General features: G+C 49.6%; 1 protein-coding gene across 1 annotated transcript; it reads left to right on the forward strand.

Annotated features, from left to right (window-relative positions):
* LOC122367529 lies at positions 1–24,158 on the forward strand. Its single transcript, XM_043340713.1, has 5 exons — positions 1–73; positions 18,517–18,703; positions 19,869–20,436; positions 22,263–22,387; positions 23,270–24,158. Exons 2-5 carry the CDS (start codon positions 18,570–18,572, stop codon positions 23,445–23,447), a joined length of 1,005 nt encoding a protein of 334 aa, XP_043196648.1. The 5' UTR covers positions 1–73; positions 18,517–18,569; the 3' UTR covers positions 23,448–24,158.
* Positions 24,159–25,956: the final 1,798 nt, after the last annotated feature.

A 25,956-nucleotide genomic window follows, 5' to 3' on the forward strand; every position in this document is an offset into this window, starting at 1 on the left:
ACGTGCTACGAACCGGTGTGTCTGCCAGTCGTCCCAGAGAGAGAGCGGTCCTCCACGCCGACCCGCATATACGGTGAGCTGCCGCACAGAGGCGATACCCGGGAGCGGCCCCGGTTACTTAGTTTGTTGACGAACTGCTCGTTTGGGATGAACGAGTGTTCTGTATAAAATTGACATAGTACGGCCCTCCAGAAAAAGAGTGGTTGGTTAGCCTATGTGCTTTTGGTGTAATAATCACTTTAAATGACGGAGACTCCTGTAAAATGACTCAATACAAATAAGAAGAGGGCTCGTGCACACATTTCGGCAGTGGTTTTCAACAGCCATTAGACGTATTTATCAGTGTAGATCGATTATTGTGATGTTGGCAACCAACCATTTAATACCTGGAGGGCCGCACATCAAGCAAAGGAATACCAACAACTGGGAGACTGCAACGGAGAGCATTGTGGTAACACCAGGGACCGGAGACTGCAGTAGCAAACAGCACAGTAACACCAACAACTGGGAGACTGCAACGGAGAGCATTGTGGTAACACCAGGGACCGGAGACTGCATTAGCACACAGCACAGTAACACCAACAACTGGGAGACTGCAACGGAGAGCATTGTGGTAACACCAGGGACCGGAGACTGCATTAGCACACAGCACAATAACACCAGTAACGGGGAGACTGCAACGGAGAACATTGTGGTAACACCAGGGACCGGAGACTGCATTAGCACACAGCACAGTAACACCAACAACTGGGAGACTGCAACGGAGAGCATTGTGGTAACACCAGGGACCGGAGACTGCATTAGCACACAGCACAGTAACACCAACAACTGGGAGACTGCAACGGAGAGCATTGTGGTAGCACCAGGGACCGGAGACTGCATTAGCACACAGCACAGTAACACCAACAACTGGGAGACTGCAACGGAGAGCATTGTGGTAACACCAGGGACCGGAGACTGCATTAGCGCACAGCACAGTAACACCAACAACTGGGAGACTGCAACGGAGAGCATTGTGGTAACACCAGGGACCGGAGACTGCATTAGCACACAGCACAGTAACACCAACAACTGGGAGACTGCAACGGAGAGGATTGTGGTAACACCAGGGACCGGAGACTGCATTAGCACACAGCACAATAACACCAGTAATGGGGAGACTGCAACGGAGAGCATTGTGGTAACACCAGGGACCGGAGACTGCATTAGCACACAGCACAATAACACCAACAACTGGGAGACTGCAACGGAGAGCATTGTGGTAACACCAGGGACCGGAGACTGTATTAGCACACAGCACAATAACACCAGTAACGGGGAGACTGCAACGGAGAGCATTGTGGTAACACCAGGGACCGGAGACTGCATTAGCACACAGCACAATAACACCAACAACTGGGAGACTGCAACGGAGAGCACTGTGGTAACACCAGGGACCGGAGACTGCATTAGCACACAGCACAATAACACCAGTAACGGGGAGACTGCAACGGAGAACATTGTGGTAACACCAGGGACCGGAGACTGCATTAGCACACAGTACAATAACACCAGTAATGGGGAGATTGCAACGGAGAGCATTGTGGTAACACCAGGGACCGGAGACTGCATTAGCGCACAGCACAGTAACACCAACAACTGGGAGACTGCAACGGAGAGCATTGTGGTAACACCAGGGACCGGAGACTGCATTAGCGCACAGCACAATAACACCAGTAACGGGGAGACTGCAACGGAGAGCATTGTGGTAACACCAGGGACCGGAGACTGCATTAGCGCACAGCACAGTAACACCAACAACTGGGAGACTGCAACGGAGAGCATTGTGGTAACACCAGGGACCGGAGACTGCATTAGCACACAGCACAGTAACACCAACAACTGGGAGACTGCAACGGAGAGCATTGTGGTAACACCAGGGACCGGAGACTGTAGTAGCACACAGCACAGTAACACCAACAGCTGGGAGACTGCAACGGAGAGCACTGTGGTAACACCAGGGACAAGAGACTGTATTAGCACACAGCACAGTAACACCAACAACTGGGAAACTACAATGGCACACAGTGTAACAGCTCCAACAGGTCAAGTTTGATCTGAAAGTGTTACAGATTACAGTGTCAACGCCCGAGAGACTAAGTGAGGCATCAAACAATTAGTTAATTAAAAAAAGCTACGAGCGAGTGCTACCTGTATTGATACTAACGGTGAACGACACGACGAACGATACTGAGGCCGTCCTCTTCGCTGGTCCTCCCAGTTACGTCACTGGTAACCGAGCCGCTGATGGCAGGAAAGTGCAGCCGCTTTGCGCCCTATTAGCTGTAGTAAGCTTCTGTGGTAACCCAGTAAGCAGTTTATTACTTCACAGAGCTGTCTTCTTTTGTAGCGAGCAGAGGTCTCGAGAGCGCAAGAGGCATTAAAGCCGTGTCGTATAGAAAGTGGTCACGCATGTATTTCTTGCTAGTGTCTAAGTGTTGACCTGCTTCCTATTATCTAACTGCATTTGTAATGCCATTCCGATGACGCTTCCGGCTTGTGGTCCAGTTGCTCATTTAAGTAAAAATATTTGACATCAGATAGGTAATCATTCATGCTTCCTGACAGTACTGATTACATACCTAATGCAAGATTTAACCCTATTCCTGGCGGGGGGCCTTTAAGCCCCCCCCCCTTCAGGTTTTTCTTGTGCCATTGCCAAACGCCGCAAGACTGAAAGCTCATACTCGGTGACTTTTCTAAACATTCATTGCGCACATTTGGACAAAAAAAAGGTGCCGGGTCAGGTCAGGTCAGGTCAGGTCACCAGAGGCGGTTTGGTGACCCCACCTCAGAAAAGTTTGCAATCACGCCAGAGCTAGAGGTTTTGACCGATCAATTTCTTTTCTTCAGGTTTTAGTTCGGGTACCAGTATGTGCAATTTGTATATCTCAGAATTTTTATATCTGTGACCTGAGGTCAGGCCAGACTCGTAACCTTTACATTGCAAGCCTATGGGAAAATATTGAAACGCCTCCTGCTTCGTGTAAACGAGTCAAAACCACCCAATTCTTTCAGTATTATGGAAGATTATCTCATCGGTGATGATCCTGGTACCGCTAATTGACAGGGGCACCGGCAAAGGTCATCTGAGGTCATGTGACGTCATAAATCGTTTTTCTGTCAATAAATCACGACATGATGTTGCTAAAGACTTGTAAGTGGTACCAAACTGCTCGCCTGGTCAAGGCGCGTCGTTTGGTATGCAGCATGACCATACCCCACAACCTCATTGATGAATGACCTGACCTTGACCTCAGGTCAAATTTCAAATTGACCTGTGAAGGTCATCACATACTTATTTCGCATCGCCTCGGCAAGAGCAACAAAAAATGTATTGGTTTTATGTCTCTATGTTTCTTAGTTTAAAAGTTATATAGGTAACTAATTCCAAAACATTTTATCGTTGATGACCTCTGGTGACCTCAATATTGACCTGACCTGAAATGTTTTATGTTAAAGTTGTAGATCTTTAAACGACCTATCAAACGCCGTTTGCCGTTTGTCGCTGCGATGTGTAGTTTTTGAGATCTGAAGGGGGGCCGAATCGCCCCCCCCCCCCCCCCGCCAGTTTCTTATCCCGGCGGAGCCCGCCAGGAATAGGGTTAAGCGCGTAGGTACTAAAATCTAACCAATTACGCTTCATGAAGAAAAGTTACATTTTATCGAAGTATTTTCTTTAACCCTCGCCCGCACATGCCATTTTCCCATCCTAGAACGCCCTTGGGGGGTGCCACCCCCCCCCCCGCGCCATTTCGTTCCTGTTGGAGATAGAGCTTCGCGGTAAACACCAAAAAGATTTTTTGGGAAGAGACAAATCCAATGATACCCAGTTTTACCTTCTCAGGTCAGTCATTGACCTTCCAGGTCAGGTCAAAGTAAAAAATGTTGCTGTTTTGGGTCACCGTTGGATATCAAGTGCGCTGCTTATAATATACCGATGACAATGCCGTTTTCTGGTGCCAAGCCAGCTAGAAGCTCTCTGTCACACTACCCGACCAGGTTTTGGCTGCTGAGGTCATTTCAGGTCAAGTTAGGTCAAGGTCAATGATATGTGTTTGTATGTCTGTGTGTGTCTGTGTGTATACTGATGTGTGCACCGATTGTTTATGTGTCCATATTACATGAAATCATGATCTGAGAAGCTCTTACCAAAAATGCGGTCAAAAAACTTCACGAAAAGTGAATTTAGTTTGCCTAAAACACAATTACCTATTGTAGATGACCTAGGTTGAACTTGACCCTGACCTTGACATCTGTACATCGTCGAACAACATGTTCCATGATAGGTTGGAGGTAAGATTGGCAAAAAAGGCCGAAATCAAGGTGTCAAAAGCTCACAAGGCCCATAGCCAACGCAAGATGTTGAGCATTGGTCATTTGGGTCATGACATGACCTGAAAAAACAAGGTCATATCTCCGAAACCAAAAACCACAGAAACTTGAAATTTTCAGTGAACATCAAGAAAGGATAGAGGAGCAGCTATCGAAAAATAAGGCTTCTAGCTCTAAAAATGTTGAGTGCAGAGCAGAAAGACTGCTTGGGGGGGGGGGTGGCAACCAACCCCACCCCCCATGTGCGGGCGAGGGTTAACCCTATACCTGGCGGGGGGGCCTCAGGAGCCCCCCCCCCCCCTGAGGTTTTTTGGTTATTTCTCCCAAACGCGTTGAGCTAGGAAGCTCAAATTTTCTGACTTTTCCTAAAAGGCTTCTACGCAACATGTCTGAAAATTTTGAGTTGATCTGACCTCAGGTCAGGTCACCAGAGGCGGTTTGGTGACCCTACCTCAGAAAAGTTTGCAATCACGCCAGAGCTAGAGTTTTTGACCGATCAATTTCTTCTCTTCAGGCTTTAGTTAGGGTACCAGTATGTGCAATTTGTATATCTCGGAATTTTGATATCGGTGACCTAAGGTCAGGTCAGTTTCGCGACCTCCCCATTATAAGTCAATGGGGGAAAAATCAACTCCCTGTTTTTACCACTAAAACGGGTCGGAATGGCCCCATATACCATACATGACTTCATATACGATCAACCTTCACTACCTTGTGGTCTGTTTTGCTGTTGGGCAGCCAGGGGCGGATCCAGGAAAACTCGAAGGGGAGGGTCATGAATCGAAGTGGTGCCCCTACCTATACCCAAAATTAAAAACTCAACGGATTTCGTCCACTTCATTTTGGTGGTGCCCCCATTTTCAGTTTTTTTTTCTTTTTATTTTTTATTTTTAGTCAGTGTCTTAACTCTTAGCCACAGCCACATTTACCAATTGTAAGCAAGTATATATGAATGTGCTATGTGTATATAAGTTGTGGACGCTGAGTAGTGAGTACTTACCAGGAACGTTATCAGGTAAGCAAATCGTTGTCAGTCCGACGAACTTGACCCTGGCGTCTAAAGGGTCTGTCCTTGACAGTTCAGGCTTGTCAGGGGCACCAAAGTCCTTCCAGGGACACCACAAACCTGTCAGGGGCACCTACGGCCTTGTAGGGGTGCCACAGGCCCGCCAGGGGCACCACAGGCCTGCCAGGAAGCAAGGGCACCACAGGTCTAGCAAGTATACACGACAGGCCTGTCAGGGGCACAACGGGCCTGTTGGGCCCATGAGCACCCCTAGGAGCAGGGGCACCACAGTCCTTCCAGGGGCACCGCAGGTCTGTGAGGGTCACCAGCGGCCTAGCAGGGGCACCAGTCAACACAGGCCTGCCAGGGGCACCACAAACCTGCCAGGGGCACCAGAGGCCTGCCAGGAGCACCACCGACCTCGCAGGGGTAACTTGGGCCTGTCAGGGCCCAGGGGCACCACGGGCCTGTCGAGAGGCACTTCAGGCTTTTCAGGGGCACCATAGTCCTCTCCGGGCGCAGGGGTAGCAGGGGCACCAGAAGCCTGCCAGGGGCACTACAGGCCTAGCAAGGGCACCACTGGTCGATCAGGGGCACCACGAGCCTGTCATAGCCAGGCATCTCAGGCTTGTCAAGGCCCAGGGGCACCACAGGTCTGTGAGGGGCACCAGCGACCTAGCAGGGGCACCAGTCAACACAGGTCTGCCAGGGGCGCCACAGACCTGCCAGGGGCACCACAGACCTGCCAGGGGCACCAGAGGTCTGCCAGGGGCACCACCGGCCTCGCAGGGGCACCTTGGGCCTGTCAGGGGCACCACGGGCCTGCCGAGGGGCACTTCAGACTTTTCAGGGGAACCAGTCCTCTCCGGGCGCAGGGGTACCAGCGGCCTAGCAAGGGCACCAGAGGCCTGCCAGGGGCACCAGCGGCCTAGCAAGGGCACCAGAGGCCTGCCAGGGGCATCACAGGCCTAACAAGGGCACCACGGGCCTGTCAGGGGCACCTCAGGCTTGTCAGGGCCCAGGGACACCACAGTCCTTCCAAGGGCACCGCAAGCCTGTCAGGGGCACCAGAGGCCTGCCAGGGGCACCACAGGCCTAGCAAGGGCACCACTGGCCTGTCAGGGGCACCTCAGGCTTGTCAGGGCCCAGGGGCACCACAGTCCTTCCAGGGGCATTACAAGCCTGTCAGGGGCACCAGAGGCCTAGCAAGGGCACCACAGGCCTGCCATGGACACCACAGGCCTGCCAGGGGCACCACCGGCCTTGCAGGGGCGCCTCAGGCCTGTCAGGGGCACCACCCCAGTAAACATGACGACGTCGGCCCGACATCGGCTGGACGTCGGATATGCCCGCATGTTCCGACGTCCAGCCGAAGTCTAGCCGACGTCGAGCCGACGTCGGGCCGAGATCGTTTGCCGAGGTTGACGAGATCGTTAGTCGTTGGACCGACGGGGCCGACGTCGGCATGTTTATTGGGACAACGCGCCAAAAATATCAACCGGCGGCGGGATTCGAGCCCCCCAGTCGCCGACGTCGGCATGTTTACTGGGACAACACGCCAAAATCATCAGCCGGCCGAAGGGATTCGAACCCGGTGTCATTCGAACGCGAGGTTAGTGCGCTAACCACTACACCACGCAGTCAGATAACAAATTAGGTTTGTTTTGTTGAGTTATGCCCTTTCGGTCTGGCAAGACCATTTCAGAGCCGGAAAGATCATAGGATGGAGACATTGATCTTCTTGGCGAGCACCCTGGGTCCACTTCATATAGAGTCCCTGGTCCCATTGCTGTTACGTGACACTTATTGGAAAGGGCGACCCCACAATGGGTTCATATAGCCACTCTTACACACCTGCACCAACGTTTCCCAAAGTGTCCCTTTGATAAGTGGCACTTTGACAAAGTGACACTTGCCGACTGGCCTTTCTATATGAACTGGGCCCGGCCCTGGTGAGTTGCCGGGGCTGAGCCTGACCAAAGGATAGGCCGAACAGCCCCCAAGCACTCACCGCACCCGGTTACGGGCGAGCTCGGCTTACGGGCAATCCCAAATGGGATAAAGTTTCCCGTCCAGTCCGGATCAGGGGGTTGCGGCGTGGAGGAAGATTTGAGTTTCCTGAGGATATTTTGAATACAGAAGCTCTTTATGAAACATGAAACATATATTTTATATTATTTTAACGGTCAAAACAGCGGCCGATGTCGGTCCGATGTCGCCCCGACGTCGGCCCGACGTCGGCTGGACCTCAGTAATTGATCTCGGTCCGACGTCGGCCCGACGTCGGCTGGACCTCGGCTGGACGTCGGAACATGCGGGCATATACGACATCCAGCCGACGTCGTGCCGAGGTTGGACCGACGTCGGGCCGACGTCGGCATGCTGATGCCGAGTTGCCGACGTCACCCCGACGTCGGCCGACGTCGGGCCGACGTCGGCATGTTTACTGGGACGTGCCTGCCGGGGACACTTCAGGCTTGTCAGGGGCGTTACAGTCCTGTCAGGGCCCAGGGGCACCAGGCCCGTGGTGTCCCTGCTAGGCCTGTGGTGCCCCTGGCAGTCCTGTGGTGCCCCTGTCAGGACTGTGATACCCCTGATAGGCCGGTGGTGCCCCTGGCAGGTCTTTGGGCCCCCGGGCCTCAAGGGGGGCCATGACCCATGTGACCCCCCCCCCCTTGGATCCGCCACTGTGGGCAGCTGTGAGGTCATGTGACGTCATCAAAGGTCACCAAAGGGTTTTGGCCAATAACTCCGTACAGGAACAAGATACAGACGCGTGGATGGTCTCATTGTGTTCAGCTCGTCAAGACGCATCGATTGATATACATGATGACCTCGAGGTCACGTGACCTGAGGTCAACCTTTGACCTTGACCTTTCGAGGTCAACATATATATCATTCGATGCGGATTGACGAGAGAATCACGATGATGCCCTTAGTTTGTTCCTATCTTGACTAATTCGAAAGTTATTCGAGAAAAACTCTCCATATCTAGCGCCGCCATTTTGACTTTTTCGACCCCTGTGACGTCATCTTTGACCTGACCTGAAAATGACCTTTGTAAAAATTGTAGATCTTGACCGTGCGTATCCGATGCCGTTTACCGTTTGTCGCTGCGATGTGTAGTTTTTGAGATCTGAAGGGGGGGCCGAATCGGCCCCCCCCCGCCAGTTTCTTGTCCCGGCGGAGCCCGCCAGGAATAGGGTTAAAAAGAAGTTGTGCGATTTCGGAACCTATCGTCGCTGATCATTTTATATGCTCACTGTTGGCTCCAGGTGACTAATTAGGGGGACTGCCACCGAAAGGAGGTGACGGGAGGGAAAACATATTATCTAGAAATACGCGCAGAGCTTTGCGACTCTCATACCGAGTCATTTTATCTGATAGCAAGACGTAAAGGTATAGTGTTCAAGAGTACCTACTTTGCTTTGTTTTTAGCTTTGAATACTAGTTTTCCGGGATAGCACTGACTTTTCATCAGTCAATTCATTCTCATTTTCGCCAACACTTATTGAAATGAGCGAGAATATATAAAAACACGATTCTTGTGACCATGCCATTCGTTCTTTAGTAATTTAGACCATCGGCATAAAAAATCGCATAGGGGAAGCCGGGGGAAGCCCGGCATAGTAAGCTCTTTTTCATTTTTATTGCATACCATACGTGCTGTATAAAATGTTGATATCCTGCTAGCTAGCTAAGTTCATTGGCCGTGTTTTCCCAAAAATTCGGTTTCGTGGAATAAGTATAAGGTTGAGAAAATCGAGTTTTAAAAAAGTGTTGAATTTTCTGGGGTAAGCCCGGCATAGGGGTAACGCCGGCCACCTCCCCAGCGCTTTACAACGAGTTGATGAAACCATTATGTGTTTTCCAAATATTAACGGAAAGTGAAATATTAAGGTACTGATTAGCTCTGGACATCTTAGAGTTTATGTCACTACTGGTATTTTAGCTAGCGTCTACTACATATACAGTACAGGTCGATGAAAATCGTGATGCAAAATTGACAAAAAATGTGTATTTCAAAATTACTTAAAACTAGATGGCATGTTTTGCGCTATAACTGTGCGTTTTGATAGCCTGCATTTGATGGGGCATTAGTTTGGGTATGGGAACTTATGATTTTTATTTGTCTTCTTTTGTCGGAGTTGGATATTTGTTTGAACGGCATGGTATGCTGGTGCTGGTTGCGGGTTGTTTGAGCCTTTCTCATGGTTTGCCTTTATCGAACTCAAACCCACCCTACCCTTACCTACCCATACCCTACCTTACTAATAACTTACACATAGTTACCCTTCTCATACTCGATTAAAGTAACGTACCAAATTTGAGCGCGATCGGCCCAGCCGTTCTTGAGATATCAAACTGGCCCACTGCACGTGCGCACGCGCTGAGACTCTAGATGACTTGTGCCAGCCACCCTTCTAAATTGTTCCTAACGGTGTACAAAATTTGAGCGAAATCGGCCCAGCCGTTCTTGAGATGTGGAAGCGGACCCCTCACGTGCGCACGTGCAATCGATCCACCCTACCTGTCACAAACGACCATGCACCGCCAGATTAATGCCCCCTCCACCCACAGTCCAAGTTTCAGCGCAATCGGCCCAGTAGTAGCTGAGTTATTCCTAGTACAATAATGTGCTGTTTACTGGTAGGCGCTTATTTTCAGTGTGTGGAATTCCCCTTGGCCGGCGGTGCATTGCAGCCCATGCTTTGATAGCTGGGGCATTCCACGATAGATCGTACCAGGCCCGTCACCCTCATCTCTCAGATTTGAATGAAAATTGGTACAAGGGGTAATCATAGGCTCCAAAAACACCTGCCAAAATATCAGACTTCTCAGATTAAAACTTTTTGAGTTACATTGCATAATATTTTCTAAACTTCAGATTGTAAGGGTGAGTTTGATGAGCTATAACTCAAAAACGAGCTAAGCAAGCAACAAACGGTAAACAGCTTTGAACTAACGATGAATCAAAGATTAATACAGTATTTTTAAAATTGGAAAGAAAAGCTTTACATATTGAAAAAAGTCGTAGTATTTTTTTTTAATTGTCTATAATGGCCCTTGGGACAAAATTTTTGCCATTTTTATTTCTTCAAAATAAACCTCAGTTCCTTTAAAATCGACATGCAAAAAATTAGAAAGGTGTTCTTTCTATAAGTTCCTCATTTAAATGTATACAAAATGCGTTTCCGGGGGTTCGGTACGACCCCAGCTCGCCGTTTCGCCTCTAATGGAGCTAGAACCTTGCGGAAAAAACGAGCATGTGCGCCGTTACAAGATGCATCGAATGATACCCACATTTTAAGGTCTCGGGTTCATTGATGACCCCTGAGGTCATTTCAAGTGACCCAAATTACGGGTCCGGTTTTTGATAGATAACTTCGCAACAAATGGTCGCAGAGCCGCGATTTTAGCATCTTTGTGTTTGCCTAGCTCCGGCGCCTCGAATGGTATACTGTTTGTTCTGGTGAGGTCAGCTTAAGTCGCTGACATCGGGTCAGCACACTGCCGTGCATTTGGCTCCGCTCCCCGACCGGGCGGCCCAGCCGGCAGCCAGCCGCCGGGCATCACGTGACCGCCCCTAGTCCGCGGCAAAGCCAGCCAGCGCGGCGCTGGACAAACAGCGCCGCCACAGAGATGGTTAACAGTCCGGTCAGGCCACGAAGGTGGGTGAATGAGATCATATTGCACATCATTCGATTCACAACGTCTTCCCGAGTCCATTGGTAGCTTTCCCGTCTCTCTAGCTCAATTTGATCGAGAGTTATTGACGAAAAACTCTTATGACCCTAGTGACGTACGAATGACGTCACGCAAGGTCAACAATGCAAAAGTGAGGCAAAAATGACTTCAATTGAACTTTCAGTAACCAGTGATGTCACTAGGCAGCTTTACCACACCATTTGTAGGCTATCTTCCGAAATCACAATTCGAGACCATTACGGTGACGCAAAATAAGTACATTTATAGAAAGAACACCTTCCTAATTTTTTGCATACTACTTAAAAATGATCCAAAAATGTTTTTAAGTAAATAAAAATTCTAAAAAATTTGGTCCCAAAGGCATAAAAATGCAAATGAAAGGAAACTCGAGGTGTTATATATCAAAAATAATATAAATTTCAAAATTTTAAAAATGCATATTATTCTTTGTTTCAATGCAAGTTCAATGCCGTATAGCATTTGGCATTTGGATTATCCGTCTTAGAGTTACAGCCCGCCAAACTTGGGGCTGCAACGCAAGATCCAAAACATGTTATACACTATAACTCAAAAACCACTCATCTGATAAGCCTGAAATTGTTACAGGAGGATTCAGAGCCCCTGATTACCCCTTAGACCAATTATCGTTAAAATCCGAGAGATGAAGGTGTCAAATTGGAAAAAAGTGGTACGATCTATCGTGGAATGCCCCAGCTATGGTCAAAAGTTGAATGGCCTGCCTGCCGAAGCCATCGATCGGATTTTGTCGGAAAATACCCGTAACGTTAACAAAACACGGTCGTATGTTTGAGTCATTTTCACAAAAGTTTATTGACTTTTCGATAATATTTTGGTTGGATATTGGTCAAAAAAGAATGCTCTTTCCGAATATGTAGGTTTCGTAGCGATTGATCAACGTTTTCAATACGTTTTGATCTTGTAAAGGACGTCGCGCTCCGCGCGAATCAAATTTTCAAATTAATTTTTCATTATTAAGGAAATGGTACGGATCATCAGTTTTTGTTTGCTATTCTCTGATTACACATACATTTGTCTGCAAAGTGATACAACACCGATTTCATTCCATCAAGCCGTTTTCCAGCGGCATCGATTTTCCCGTCACAATGCACGAAATCGGTCATTTTTTCACAACCGTGGGTGCTGTCTTGCACGTGGCGCGTGCTATACTATGAAACCATGTCAATACGCTAGGCCCATCTCTCCTCTATCCAGTGGTGGCCACCTCATCTCGCTGCGGCCCCATGTTGCAGAGTTATTAGCGCGGGGAGCAAGCAGTGTCGGCCCGATTTCGTCCGATGTCGGTTTTGACCGTTTCCCGTGTTAACCCTATGGCGCACGCGAGCGCGTGCTGACGGCGCACCCCTGGCCCGATCACCCCCAAATTTAATACAGCGGTCACATCAACCCACAGATTGTGCCCACAAAATTTCACGTCGATACGCGGCGCCTTTCAGGCGCATTAAGACACATAAGGCATGACAGTCGCAGGCACGCACGGACAACTTATAAATCATAATATAGATTTATTTTTCTTTTTACCTTAATGCATCATATTGCATATCATTCGACTCGGCTGATGAAGATGAACACAACGACACCATTTTTGAAGCTCTAGCTTCATTGTCTGTCGCGTTATCTGCAAAAACGTAGTTTGACCCTAGTTGACCTTAAGTGACATGACTGGCTTTGTCTATGATAACATGTTTATTTTCGAAATTTATCTTTGATCTAGGTGTAAACCAAACCTGCTCAGTACCTATTATCTCATGGAAAACAGTGGTTTAGTGGCATTGCTCTCGGTTGGGGGTAAGCTTGGCCACTCGCCCGGGTTACCCCAATGTGCTAATTTTTATTTTAGAACAGCGATATTCGAAAAAGTGTCATACTTAACCCGGCAGTTGCTGGGGTATTTCGCCACCCACCGTTTGCTGGGGGGGGGCGTTAAACGCCCCCAGCCGATAACTCGAGAACCAATAGGCGCAGCGAAACGCACGAGGCGGCAAACGAAAGAGCGCGACGAGACGCTTCAGATGAGTAGTTTAAAGTTGAATTTTGAGGTCACAGGTCGGGTCAAGGTCAGGTCAAACACCTGAAATCGGGCTTTCAGTAGCATGGACTTCAGGACTTCGCAATGGGCGCCTCTCGCCATAAACTCTGTCAAAACGGTGCACAATCCATCTTATAAGGCCTACAAGAGTGTCAGCTCCATATAGGGGTCAGTCAAGCATAGGTCAGGGTCAAGGTCAGGTCAACCGGGTAGGCACATATCCCCGAAAATCAAAACTGATATTCGCAGCCTGTGACGCATGTTTTATAGGTAATTTGGGGCGTAGAACACGATGGTGACATTCATTTTATCATATGTGTACGTGTTTGACTCAAAAAGTTCAATTTAAGAAATTCATGTATCATGGTCGTGAAGTAGTCACGAAAAATTGCCAAGATTCAGTTCAAGATTTTGGAAAATGCGGAACGATAATCAAAAATCGAAGATAGCCATTTGATTGATCATGGTATTGGCAGTCTAATGGCGTTTACGGCATGTCTGTATGTCTATTCTGTGATTTTATATAATTTTTTGAACATATGCCGTTTTTGGTCGAAAACTCAGAAATCATGACGTCACTAAAACCTCGATATCTCAAAAATTTTCCGACCGATTTTTTTGAAACTTTGTCACAATAAACTTCAATCAATTCCCTACAGGTACCCAAAATTTGGCGCGCCTGCGGCGCGCCGTTTTTATGCTATGGCCCGGCGAAAAAAGTGGGGGCGTTTAACGCCCCCCCCCCCAGCAACTCGCGGGTTTTAAGCCAGCCTGCCTCGTCACCCCTCACTACAAACACTTAAACGGTCCTTACATAACATTCGTATAAATATTAGTACTGTATGGTATAACATTAACAGTGCAACATATCTCACTTTTTAGCTAAAAACCCTTAAAATATCATTTTTGCGCTATAACTTTAACAATATGCAATTTTTGTCAGCCTTAACTTCTTTGCTGGCGTTACCTTAGCTGCCACGCTGAAAGGACAAACAGTTGAGCATTTTATTGTGAATAATTTAGCCGGAAACGGGGTGGCCGGGCTTCCCCCGCGCCCGGGCTTCCCCCGGCTTCCCCTACTGTTCATGTCTTCCCATATTGTACATGTTTAGGCTCCTCGACCAAGGCTAGGTAAAATGAATAACAGACACGTGATATTGACGTAACCGTTCACTTATCTGACCTTCTTTTCACCTCTGTTTTCCGGAATTTCCTGTTCCTTGTGCGGCTCCTCACTGAGGTGCAGTGTGCGTGCAGGGCCAGCTGCAGCCTCCATCCGCCGCTGTTTGGGGCCATTGTCCCTTGCCTGCTGACATCACCGGTCGGCCTGACTGGGCCGCTCGCCGGTCCGGGTTGCAGCGGTCCCCGTAGACACGCGGGCCTCGCGCTCAGTCATGTCTCTCAGCCTTTATTTTCCTTCGTCAGCGTTCCCACATACTCTGTTCCCCATTTCCCTCTCTAGGTTTCCCGCTTTACATATGAGTCTCGAGATACTACATCCCGTATATGTATCTATTTTTACATTTTCGGTCCCCCACATTTCTTCTTCCACTCCGTATCTTGCTGTTCCGTCCCATCTATTATCTTTTGCCCTTTCTCTCCTATCCTACATCCTCATTCCCGCTGCTTCTGGAGCCGATCTTAATCCTCTTCCAGCCCTTTCACTCACACATACCACTGAGCGTGATCAGTCAACTCCGATACGGATAGCTCGACACGAATCGGAGCAGCGAGTGTTGTTACCGATAACACCGAGCCAAACGTACGGCGCCAGCGGAGAGCCGATAACAAACGGCATCTCAGTAAACCACCCGGACGTCCCGGCGGTGACACATGTGTCGCCCTCCCCCCCCCCTGCCGCTGGACTGGCCGCTGAGTGTGCCGCGGACCGGCCGGCCTCCGAAGTGGGTCGCCGGCGGCGGCGTCCCTGTCCCCGCACCTCCGCCGTCCGTCACTCGGTCAGCGGCGGTCAGCCAGTTTCACTCACGGTGGTAACCTGTTTTGCCGGCTCCTCGCTGATCCGCCGACCCGACCCGACCCGACCCGATCCACCGGTGGTGGCTCATCCGCGCCCGGCACTGGCGCCCCGGAAATGGACGGGTTTGCGGATTCCAGCTACCGAGTGCGTGGCCGGAGACCAGGAGCGGTACATTTCATCACATTCACAGTATAGCAGCGCTGGAGTTCCATGGTCCTCTAGAATGTCTGGAGTTCCGGAGCTGTGTCTTACCATTTGCGGACACTAATGCCTGGTTTGATACAGCGCTTATAGCTAAGACAGCATCGGCAACTGAATATTGCACTATCATCTCAGATAGTGCTTCATCACAAGGAAAATCACACGAGTGGTAATAATGCAAAACATTGTAGGTACATTCATTGCAACGTAAGAGCAGCTGGACTATAGTAGTTACTGCGGGATTCTGTGCGCGCCGCCGCGCTGGTGAGACAGTTCAGGTGTGTGGCGTCGTGCCGGCTGCTCCCGACTGACCCGGCGACGGGTCCCCGGCCGCGATCAGTATACGCTGCCGGACCGGTCGGCCGGCCCCCTCTGACCGGTGACCGCCGCGTTCCGGTGTCGCGGCTCAGAGAACTGCACGCTCCGCTGGTCGCGACGCGCCGGATTCAGCAAACCTGGACGACTTCATCTGACCCTCCGTGGCGTCGTAATTACGGCGGATTTTATCAATAACGCAGGATAATGAATATAGTAATGGGGTAGAATATGTCCTACACCCTTCTCGTTCGTTACCCTATAAGGTCCCATAACTGAGCAGTGTATTGTGACAGCAAATCTCACCGCTTATGTGTCATGGCGATTGTTAGCATAAGCCTCGGGGAAAGTCATGTCGAAGGAAACGGAATGACAATTATGTAGGCATGTTGCGTGATCTGCTAGTTGCTATAGGTCAAAACATAATGAACTGGAACTTGCAGCCGCTCTTTTGCTTTCACGGTGACATTGACATCACCTCTGCAGTGTGTTTAAGTGTGACACTGACGATTATGGAACAATGGATGGCCATGACTTTATCGAATAGGCTGGCATTTTCGTGAACACCTTGGCCATTTGGACATTGAAAGCTCTTTGGAAGCCAGATCAGTGATTTGAGATGCAATATGAAATCTTACTTCTGAACCATACATGAGCAATTGTTAAGCTCCATCAGTGTTTCTTGACCTAGGTATGTTAGTCTTAGCTGTCTTACCAAATCAAGAAAATGAAGATTCGGCAGTTGGAAGGGACAACGTTTTTGGTATTATATTTGAAATATGAATATTGTCTTGATCATTGAAGAATGGTGCTCGGAAGGAAGGGAACGGTATTATATAATCACTGACACGGTGCTAATGTTTTTGCGACATCGTCCATTTGTAGTTGCCCTTCTGTTGGCGTCAACGTGTGCAGAATGACACTCTCTACAGCCAACCTCAGTCTACTCGTATTTTTCGTACTGTTACATCCGTAATGCCAACCCCGATTCCAGGAGACCCTTCTATCTAAGACAAGTTCTAGGCTATTCGGCTTATGTCTTTGTTTTTGGTCGCGTTGTTTGTGTTATGCGGTGGGAAAATCAAGGCCAAATCATGTCAACTATTTCTTTCAATGTCAGTAGCAAACAGATTATCAGAGCTAAATGGCTGGAGTGTCCCATCGTCCGCCAATTTTCCAAGGACAGATGCTCTCACTTCCTATTTTTATCACTTAACCCGCGCCCGGCTGGGGGTCCTGGATTTCCACGCCCTGCTGGGGGGGGGGGGTGTTTGAACACCCCCCCCCTTCTAACTCGGCTCCTGGGCCACGTAGGGATACGCGGAAGGCGGCGTTCAAAAGAGCGTCAAAAATAATGACGAAATCACTTCGGTCAATTTTTTGGTCAGGTCAAAGGTCAGGTCACCAGAGGTCATTGAAGGCAAAATTTCGCCGATTTCCAGGTCGAATGTCGAAAATTTCCAAGAAGCCAACGCATAACTCGGGAACCAATAGAGCTACAGCGCCGCGGAAAAGCGCATTCGATAGCCCTATTAACGCCTTTCTGAGTATTTCTCTCAGATTTGACCTAACGTCAACGGTTTTGCCTGCAGGGGGCAAAAACTGCAAAAATAGCTGATTTTTTCGGAAACAGTTTTTCTGCAATAACTTTTGACCCAAGCCTTGTACGAGCTTACTTTTACCGGCATCGTGTTCCGCTCGTCAAGACGCATCGAATGAACTATAACTTGACCTTGAAAGGTCAACTTGAAAATTTGACCTCAGGTCAAGGTCATGACCTGACCGGAAAGGGTCATGTTGCATATCAGTCGATCCGTATCGTCGAGCTGAACACATCTATGGTGTTTTCATCGCTCTAGCATGCCTCTATCAAAAGTTATTTGCGAAAAACTGTTAGATACCATTCGTGACCTAAGATGACCTCAGGGCATAAACAGGGGTCACGGACACCATTTTCATGTTCAGTGTGTCTAAACCACTTGTAATTCAGTGTTTGGGAGTGTTTTAATGTCTTTCGTCCAAAAGAGACGCATTTCAATTTTCTCCCATTGACTTATAATGGGGAGGTCGCAAAATTGACCTGACCTTAGGTCATCGATATCAAAATTCTGAGATATACATTTTGTACATGCTATTGCTCTTAGCAATCGCTGAAAGTTTCAAAGCGATCGGTCACTCGGTGTAGCTATGACAGACATTGAAACTTTTTATGAGGTGAGGTCACTTCAAGTGACCTGGTGACCTGACCTTGAATGACCTTGGTCTGAAATTTTCACAACATGTGTAGAATTGATGCATGATAAGGTGTACCAAAAACGGCGGCGCTCCGCTCCGCCGTTTTTGAGATATTCGCGAAAAACCACAAGGGGGGGTGTTCAAACACCCCCCCCCCCCCCAGCAGGGCGCGGGTTAAATTTTTTGTGTTACACGCTCGAAAACACCTGCATATGTGGTACAGGTAGATGTTTCTTTGCGACTAATAATCAAGTTAAATGGTAGCACACGGAACACCTCGGTCAGTTGGAGAGAACCACCGCGAAAGTTACATGATAAAGCCGTCCATTATATACCACACTACCAAACAGTCAGGGCCGGTGAAAACAGCGCAATGTGGTGCGAAAACCTGATCGGAAACAACAGCTATTTACTGATTTGACACGGCTTGGAAAGAAATAGACTAATAGACTTTTTTCACTCGTCAGTCAGAAGGCTGAGCCGTTCTTGATGTTAGGTTTTATTACTAACCCATTTAAATAGAGATCTGTGAAATAGCTCTCCCAAAAAAAAAATCACATCAGGCTGCAGCATAGATGTCTTATCGACGTCTGTATTTGCATAATAACAAATTATTTCATTTCATTCCAGATTCAAGCTTCAAGGATCCCCGTGACAGAACAGCGACAAAACTTCCGACGGCCATGCAGTGGACGTCACTCCTAGTGATGACGGCGTTCCTGGCGCCGGCGTCCGACGGCTTCTTCTTCGGATCGGCGCCCTCCCGGCGCCGTGACCGGCCACCAATTGGGAGACGGAGAGCCACCTGGCAACCCAGGTCAGTGGGGGGGGACGGCCTGGCAACCCAGGTCAGTGGGGGGCGACCTGGCAACCCAGGTCAGTGGGAGGGGACGACCTGGCAACCCAGGTCAGTGGGAGGTCACCACCCGGCAGCCCAGTCAGTGGGAGGGGACCACCTGGCAGCCCAGGTCAGTGGGAGGGGACGGCCTGGCGTCCAGGTTAGTGGGAGAGGGGGACTCGCCGCTCAGGACAAGACATCTACTACGTTTAGTCAATCAAACCAGTCACAAATATTTCCTCATAGATAAGCACGCCTACGTACGTCGCACACAATATCAACTGGCGGTCAGGGAACACTTGACTGGCGTATATTCACACAGCTAACTGAGTTCAAATGTGAAATTTCAGATTATCTGTGAAAATTGCTCATTTATTGTCGCTTTTCCAAGCTGTTAGTCTATGTGGCGGTCGCAGGAACCGTGCCTCTGCATCGCCGCTGCCTTTAATGTGACCGTTGGCCTTAGGTTTGCAATGTGCGCTCCGCTAGACTGCCTATTAGTTTTTACTGCTGCTGCTGCTGCTGCTGCTGTCCTAGGTACGCACCAATTTATTTCCGGCGACTGAGTAATGAATGTTTGTGTTGCGCTGCATTATTCAAAGTCTTAGAGAGTCCTGAGGGGGATGTGCGCCACACACGAGCCTCGCACATTCGGCTGTTCTCCCTTTGTCATTATTGGCCGCGCACTCGGCTTCGAGGGCCGATTTGAGACATTGCTGTCCTAGAGCGGCACAACTTATATGTGACCGAGTCACCCACCCGCTCTGCAGATACTGCTCTGCTTCTGTAACGAAGCGTCACATTCGTCACAAACCTCACAATGTGACTTTTGCACGCACTGCTAGATGATTGTGTCAGCGATATGACGCCTATCTCCCGCCCTGTCTGTGTGTCATATCCACGATATGACTATCGCTCTGTCTGTGTGTTATGTCTGTAACCCTCCCCCATCCCGCTCTGTCCCTGTGTTATGCTATCTGCGATCTGACGCCTATCTCCCGCCCTTTTCGTGTGTTATGTCTGTGATATGACGACTAACTATCGCTCTGTCCCTGTGTATGTCTGTGATCCCCCCGCTCTGCCCGTGTGTTAGGATTCTGTGGGTGTGACGACTCTCACTGTAGGTATATCGGTGTGTCGGCAGGCCGTACTACTGGGACTGGACGTGGAACCGGCCCTACTCCGAACCTTCCTCCGACCTGCGGCGCTTCCACCACAGCCGGCTGGACCAGCACCACACCCGCCAGAGGAGCGACACGGACCAGTACCCCACCCGCCAGAGGAGCGACACGTACCGCGGAGGTAGCTCCTTCCGACCCGCCCCCGCCTATCCGCCCTACACCGCCGGCGGCCCCCGCCGCGGCGGCAGCGCGTACTACGGAAACCCCCACGGACCGCCGAGTCCCTACCGCAGAAACCCCCACGGCCCGCCGAGTTCCTACTACGCGCCGAGCTCCTACTACCGCGGCCGGCCCGGCGCCGGGCCGTACCGCGGCCAGCCGGCGGGCCGCCGTACCGACCCGAGCCCGGCGCTCAGCCCGCCGGGGCCGGCCGACGCGGTCTCTGCCGAGGGCAGCAGCCCGCTCCCGGAACGGGTGGCCCCGCCGCCGGCGCTGGTCAACGCCACCGCCCAGCAGATCGACGTCGACGAAAACATCACTGAGGAAGAGAAGGCGCACAACTACATGAAAAACACCGAGCTGCTCGTCAAGGTAAGTCACTTTTGTGTGACTGCATGGGCGTATACTGTCATGGGAAAGAAAATTCGTGGTATCACTGCGCTAAAATCTATTCATCTGCCTGAGCTCAACGGAAGCGATCGACAGAGATTTAGATAGGGACAAGACGGCAAAAAAAATATGAACATAATTAACGGGTGTTTTAATCATAAGTGGTCGAAGTAGTACTTTTTTTCGATTTTGAATCGCAGAGAAAAAGATCACGCATCGCTTTTCAAAATGGCCATTTGAGTCGCCTTTTAGGTACTGAATTTTGTGACCGATTATTTAGACTCATATGGTCACCCACTACCTTATAGCATATCGCTCATTCCTTTAGTCGTGAGGGCGATATGACGCACGGAGCTGATATATCTTATATGCTGGAACAATCCGCTAGCGATTTCATCGGTAGCACGACTACATGCAGCATGTCATGCTTACCGATAGGCATGTCCTGCATATGAAAAAATGATAACAATTTAGCTAAAACAGGTAATGATGAACGATAGATAATAAGGCCTTACATGTCTCCCGAATTAAAGGACAGTCTTTGCGTGATTTCATACGGGCCACGGATATTCCAAGCGTCGAACGTCTTTCTTGTATGTAAGTGCCGTTATTTCAGGAAGGGCGCTCGTCTATGTGCGTGACTTACCATCAAACGTGCGCATGATTCCGCGCATACAATGGGAAATTGAATGTTGTATGACGTCACAAACTGGTCAGCTCAGCAAACCGGGGCCCTGTTTCACCGGTGATAGCAGCAAGCTGCTATCACGTTTCGCGAGCTGACGTCATGTCGTGACGCCATACTGTTGACGTGATGGGCAGTTCCGGCGCACGATTGCCGCGACCTTGGCCGCGGCATTAAGTGACGTATGAGCCTTTAAAAGTAAGAGTTTATGCAGTCATGATAGTATATTTATTTTTATTATATATTTTTTTAATATGATGTATTTCAAACAAGTTGGTTTTAAGGAAAATTTGGACGTAAACTTCGAACATTTAGTTGATGACGTAAAACAATATTGCGGCAATCGTGCGCCAGAATTATCCCTTACGTCAGCAGTATGACGTCATCACATTACGTCAGCTCGCGCAATTTGATAGTGGCGTGCTGCTATCACCGGTGAAACAGGGCCCAGAAGGCCCGTAGCTTCCGCATGCTATATTGTTGCATGCATGTAAGCTGTAGTGTAACTGTTAACCGCTTGACAGCCTCGTTTCCAAGAATGTGCACCGTTTAGAATGTAAAACCTCACACAATAGTAGTGTTATTGAATGTAAGGAGCGATTTGAAGACATATTGTCCGAATGACCATTGACCAGTGCAGTAATGCGTGCCTGTCGCTGGTTTTATATAATACTGAACGAGGCCGGTGTAAATAAATTTTCAAGACCGAGGTCCTTACTGGATTTTTGAACGAGGCCGAAGGCCGAGTTCAAAAATCAGTAAGGACTGAGGTCTTGAAAATTTATCACCGGCCGAGTTTGGTATGTATTTTACTGTATGCCAACGATGAATTTATTTTCTGGACCGAAGCTCTTAGCCGACTTAGGAACGAGACCATCCCAAAATGTTGGCTTAAGTGCATTCTGGTAATGCATTTTTGACCGTGGTCAATTTGCTTACACCAGCTATTACCACACCCCTCTGGCTAATGTATTTGAATAGGCCAGGCATACAGTAAATCCCTTCTCCCTGACCTATCTCTCATAAAGTTAACGCTGAGCGGCGGCCCCCAACAACCCCCGCTGGGTGTCCGCTGGGCCGTCACTGCGCGCCCCGTCTGACCCCCCCCGCCGTGCGTCCCCAGATAGCCACTCATTTCGACACGTACGGCTGCTTCCGGCGGCTTGTGTGCGAGTGCGAGTACTACAGCAGCCGGCTCAGTCCCGAGGAGCGCACCCTGGAGGAGAAACTCATCCTGCACGTCTTCGGGTGAGTTCCGACCGCCGCGCCGGGGATCAGTCCGCCGGGACCGCCGCGCCCTAATCAGACGACTAGCCGACCGACCGGGCCGGGGCTGGGTGGCGCGGCCCCCGCCCAGTACCGGTACCAGGCGGTCCCCCGGGCCGGGAGGTGCACCCTCCTTCCCCCCCAGTACCGGTACCAGGCGGTCCCCCGCGCCGGGTGGCCAGGTGGCCGGGTACAGCCCCGCCCAGTACCGGTACCAGGTCTGACCGTGCCCTCTGCAGGCCACTGCTCAACTATGCAGGCGCCCGCAGACCAGACAGGCATGCAGATCGCGCTGCGTCGGCCGCAGATCCACTTTCTCCCAGTGCTGATCGTCAAGCCTCTTAGCGAAATCCCCGGCCGGAAACATAGCAACAGTCGTCTGGCTCGTCGGAATTTCATGGAGTTTCGGCCTCACTTTCACCTGATTCGTGCCACCATATGTCTGTTGTCCTGCAGTCAGTGACTGCGCTGGCCCGTCGACGAATACTGAACAGTGTCCTCCGAACAGGATCGCTTTGATTGCCTATATGATATGCCATTTCATTTCTAAATATCGCATGAATGAAGGTTCCCGCCAGCGGAAAAGCGTCGCTCAAAAGCACTGCTCTTATGATATGCGAATCGCCAATGTTGGCAATGTTGAATGCCGTTCAGTGACTGTTATGCACATGGCTCAAGTATCAGCAGCTATGCATGTTGAATGTTTTGAACATGTGAACGCTTGCTCCAGTCGGGTAGCGTCTTCCCTTCATCAATACCGGATCACAGTCCTGATGGAGTGTATCAGTAAGTCACCACCAGTGCCGCCGCCCCCTCCAGCTGACCCTGGGTCCACTGACACCCCCCCCCCCCCTGTCCACACAGGATGGAGCGGCGCCGCCGAGAGGGCGACATGGACCGAGCGCGCTTCTACGAGGCGGCCGCCGTGGGCGAGGCGGCCCGCACACAGGGCCTGCCCGACCCCTGCTCCCAGATGGCGCCCAAGTGTCAGCAGAACATGGTGAAGAAACTGTGGACCCGGCACACGCACGGCTCCAGATGAGGAGGTGTCCACGGACTGGGGCTGGTAACAGGGGAAGGTGTCTGGTGTGCCGGTCGATGCGGTATATTCGAGTGGGTCTGGCTGATTGTGATGCTAACACACGTACACGACGAGCTGGGATAGAAGGAGATGTCGACACTAACTACGACAGGTGAAGATAAGTTGTGGGTGATTGGCTTATTATTGTGCATAGGAAGCTCCTGCACATAATGCCGGAGGTTTGTGGATCTAAGTGTGCGCTTAGAGTAGAGTGATCATCCTGATTTGTACCTGCAGCTAATCCATTATCAACTAGCTGTTAATAAATCAAAGTCGTCTAATCAGTGGCCAAATAATTTGCCCTATATTTATTCGCTTGACATCCTTGTGATGAGTTTAGTGTCGGTGGTTGATTTAGGTTATCACACTTATTTTGTACATATCTGTGATGATCTCTCGCACATCGTGTATCAACTATAGACATGATTGTCATGACCATGGCTAGTTCGTCACAGCTTTTTCTCGAGGAGACGAGGGCATGCCATTCGGCGCATATAACTACGTTAGATTGGTTGTTACGAGTGCGGGGCTGAACCGTGCCCCATATGTGTGTATATGTATATTTATATTCTCCTGCTTCGTCTGTCGCCTCTCGTCGTCAGACATGTGGTGGTGTCTGAAGTGATCCGACATGACCAAACCCGACTGTGAAATATATATCAGTCGATATAAGCCCTTGTTTCGCATCTGAGAGTTCCTAAACCACTGTGCTTACACCTGGGTTACAATGTTTGAATTGACGAGGCAGTCATCAGGACAAGGTACCAAATAATAGTGCTGTTTTTGTCGCGTTATTGACGCATCAGTCATCACTTTGTCAAAGGAAACGTCAGGGGAAGCAGGAAACGTTCACTTAGTGTAATAAAGTAATAAGTGTAACTACAAGCATGAAACATCCTTTGTGATAGGGATTATCGCTCTCCAAAACGTGTGAAATGATAAACAATAACTATTTGTGCGAATTCATGTTCCTTGTTCGAGAACAAATGTGCTTCGAATTCGCATCACGCCCCTATGTATAGGTAAGTGCTTTTGCGCCACTATTACGTGATTCTAGATAGCACACTTTGGTTGTCGAAACCATGCTTTTAGGAGATCAGGTTAAGCGCGCTGAACATGAATTACCACGAAAATCAAAGGGACTTTTGCTTTGGGCAGAATGGTCTAATACTGTCAAAGCGTTGCCCTAAGTCTAATTATGATGTCATTCACATTGCATAACATACCTTTTCTTTTGGCGCCATTTTTTGTTTAATATTGAAACTCGATTCGTGTAACTACGAATCCAAAGCAGCCCGAACCAGGGTGTGGAGCGCTATAACAGTTCTATCGGGCCGCGTATGATTTACCGAAATTCCTACGTCCGCCAAGTGCGTACGACGCATGGGCCTTGGGGAGTTCACCAACCGACGCCGTTTCCAAACTGACAAACGCTTTCGCTTCTCAGAATTGTAGGTATGTTATATAATGGGCTACGAAATAACTGGCTACGCCTACCACACGTTTCCGGTTATCCTGGCGCAGTTATTATATGGCGTTCTCGGCGGTTGGCGACCCGCCGTCATCCGTTCGCAGATGATAGCACAATGCATACCTCAGCGAACCAGGCATCCGGCAACACCCACGGCCTCGGAGCCGATCAACCGCAGATGACCAGCCACTCGGAGGGGAGGGATGGGTGGGGTGGGGTCACAGACCCCCCTCGAAATGTCAGATCCCCCAGAAATGTCAGATGGGAGCAGAGACAACTGTCAGAAAGATGTTCGTACTAAAGTTCCTCGGCTTCTGCGGTACAATTCTGCAGCAGCAAGCCCTGACATTCCTTCGAATGTGGAATCTCAGTGATCAAAATACCGATACGAATCTTTGAGGTAGACTGGCACAGCAAAGAACCTGTGGAGGCAATACGATAACGGATAAGCTGAGTTTGTGGCTTTGGAGCCGGGAGCTGCCGCTGAGTTATACCTGTATGACGGAAAGTGAGGGCATTTAATTGTTTTGTACCTACACCGTGTAAGCTATGTAGCACTGTCCACATTTACTATGTACACGCAGTCGCTTCATTGCAAGCATTACCAGTTGCACATTTATCCCGCGCGCAGACGGGGAGGGGCGGTTATCCGGCCCTTCCTGGGGTTTATCGTGAATATCGGAAATCTAGCGGACGTTTAGGAAGAAGCAGAAATTTGTCATAAATATTTCCACATCAGTTTCACAAGGTTTGCAGCTTTGAACCTCCTAACTTTCAAGTTCAGGTCACCAGGTCACTTTGAATCACCCGGCCTCAAATCACTTTTTTGCGCAACTTTGTCACTGCGTCAGACGTCAGAACTTCAGTAGATGACTGACTCCTTTGAAAGTCACAAAATGTAATATGGTCACTATTATAATAGCTACATTTGTAGGTACATCTTCGAATCTTGATACCTATTGATGACGTTAGGTGAGGTCAATTTCTTGACCTCCCCCT

This window comes from Amphibalanus amphitrite, unplaced genomic scaffold (assembly GCF_019059575.1).
Source record: "Amphibalanus amphitrite isolate SeventyFive unplaced genomic scaffold, NRLGWU_Aamphi_draft 000876F_arrow, whole genome shotgun sequence".
NCBI lineage: Eukaryota > Metazoa > Arthropoda > Thecostraca > Balanomorpha > Balanidae > Amphibalanus > Amphibalanus amphitrite.

What these genes read in the sequence shown, in the direction of transcription:
- LOC122367529 (XM_043340713.1), top strand. Translation starts at nt 18,570, where the DNA reads ATGCAGTGGACGTCACTCCTAGTGATGACGGCGTTCCTGGCGCCGGCG. An exon ending in AGAGCCACCTGGCAACCCAG is followed by an intron (nt 18,704 to 19,868) that starts GTCAGTGGGGGG and finishes GTGTGTCGGCAG; the next exon opens with GCCGTACTACTGGGACTGGA. An exon ending in CTCATCCTGCACGTCTTCGG is followed by an intron (nt 22,388 to 23,269) that starts GTGAGTTCCGAC and finishes CTGTCCACACAG; the next exon opens with GATGGAGCGGCGCCGCCGAG.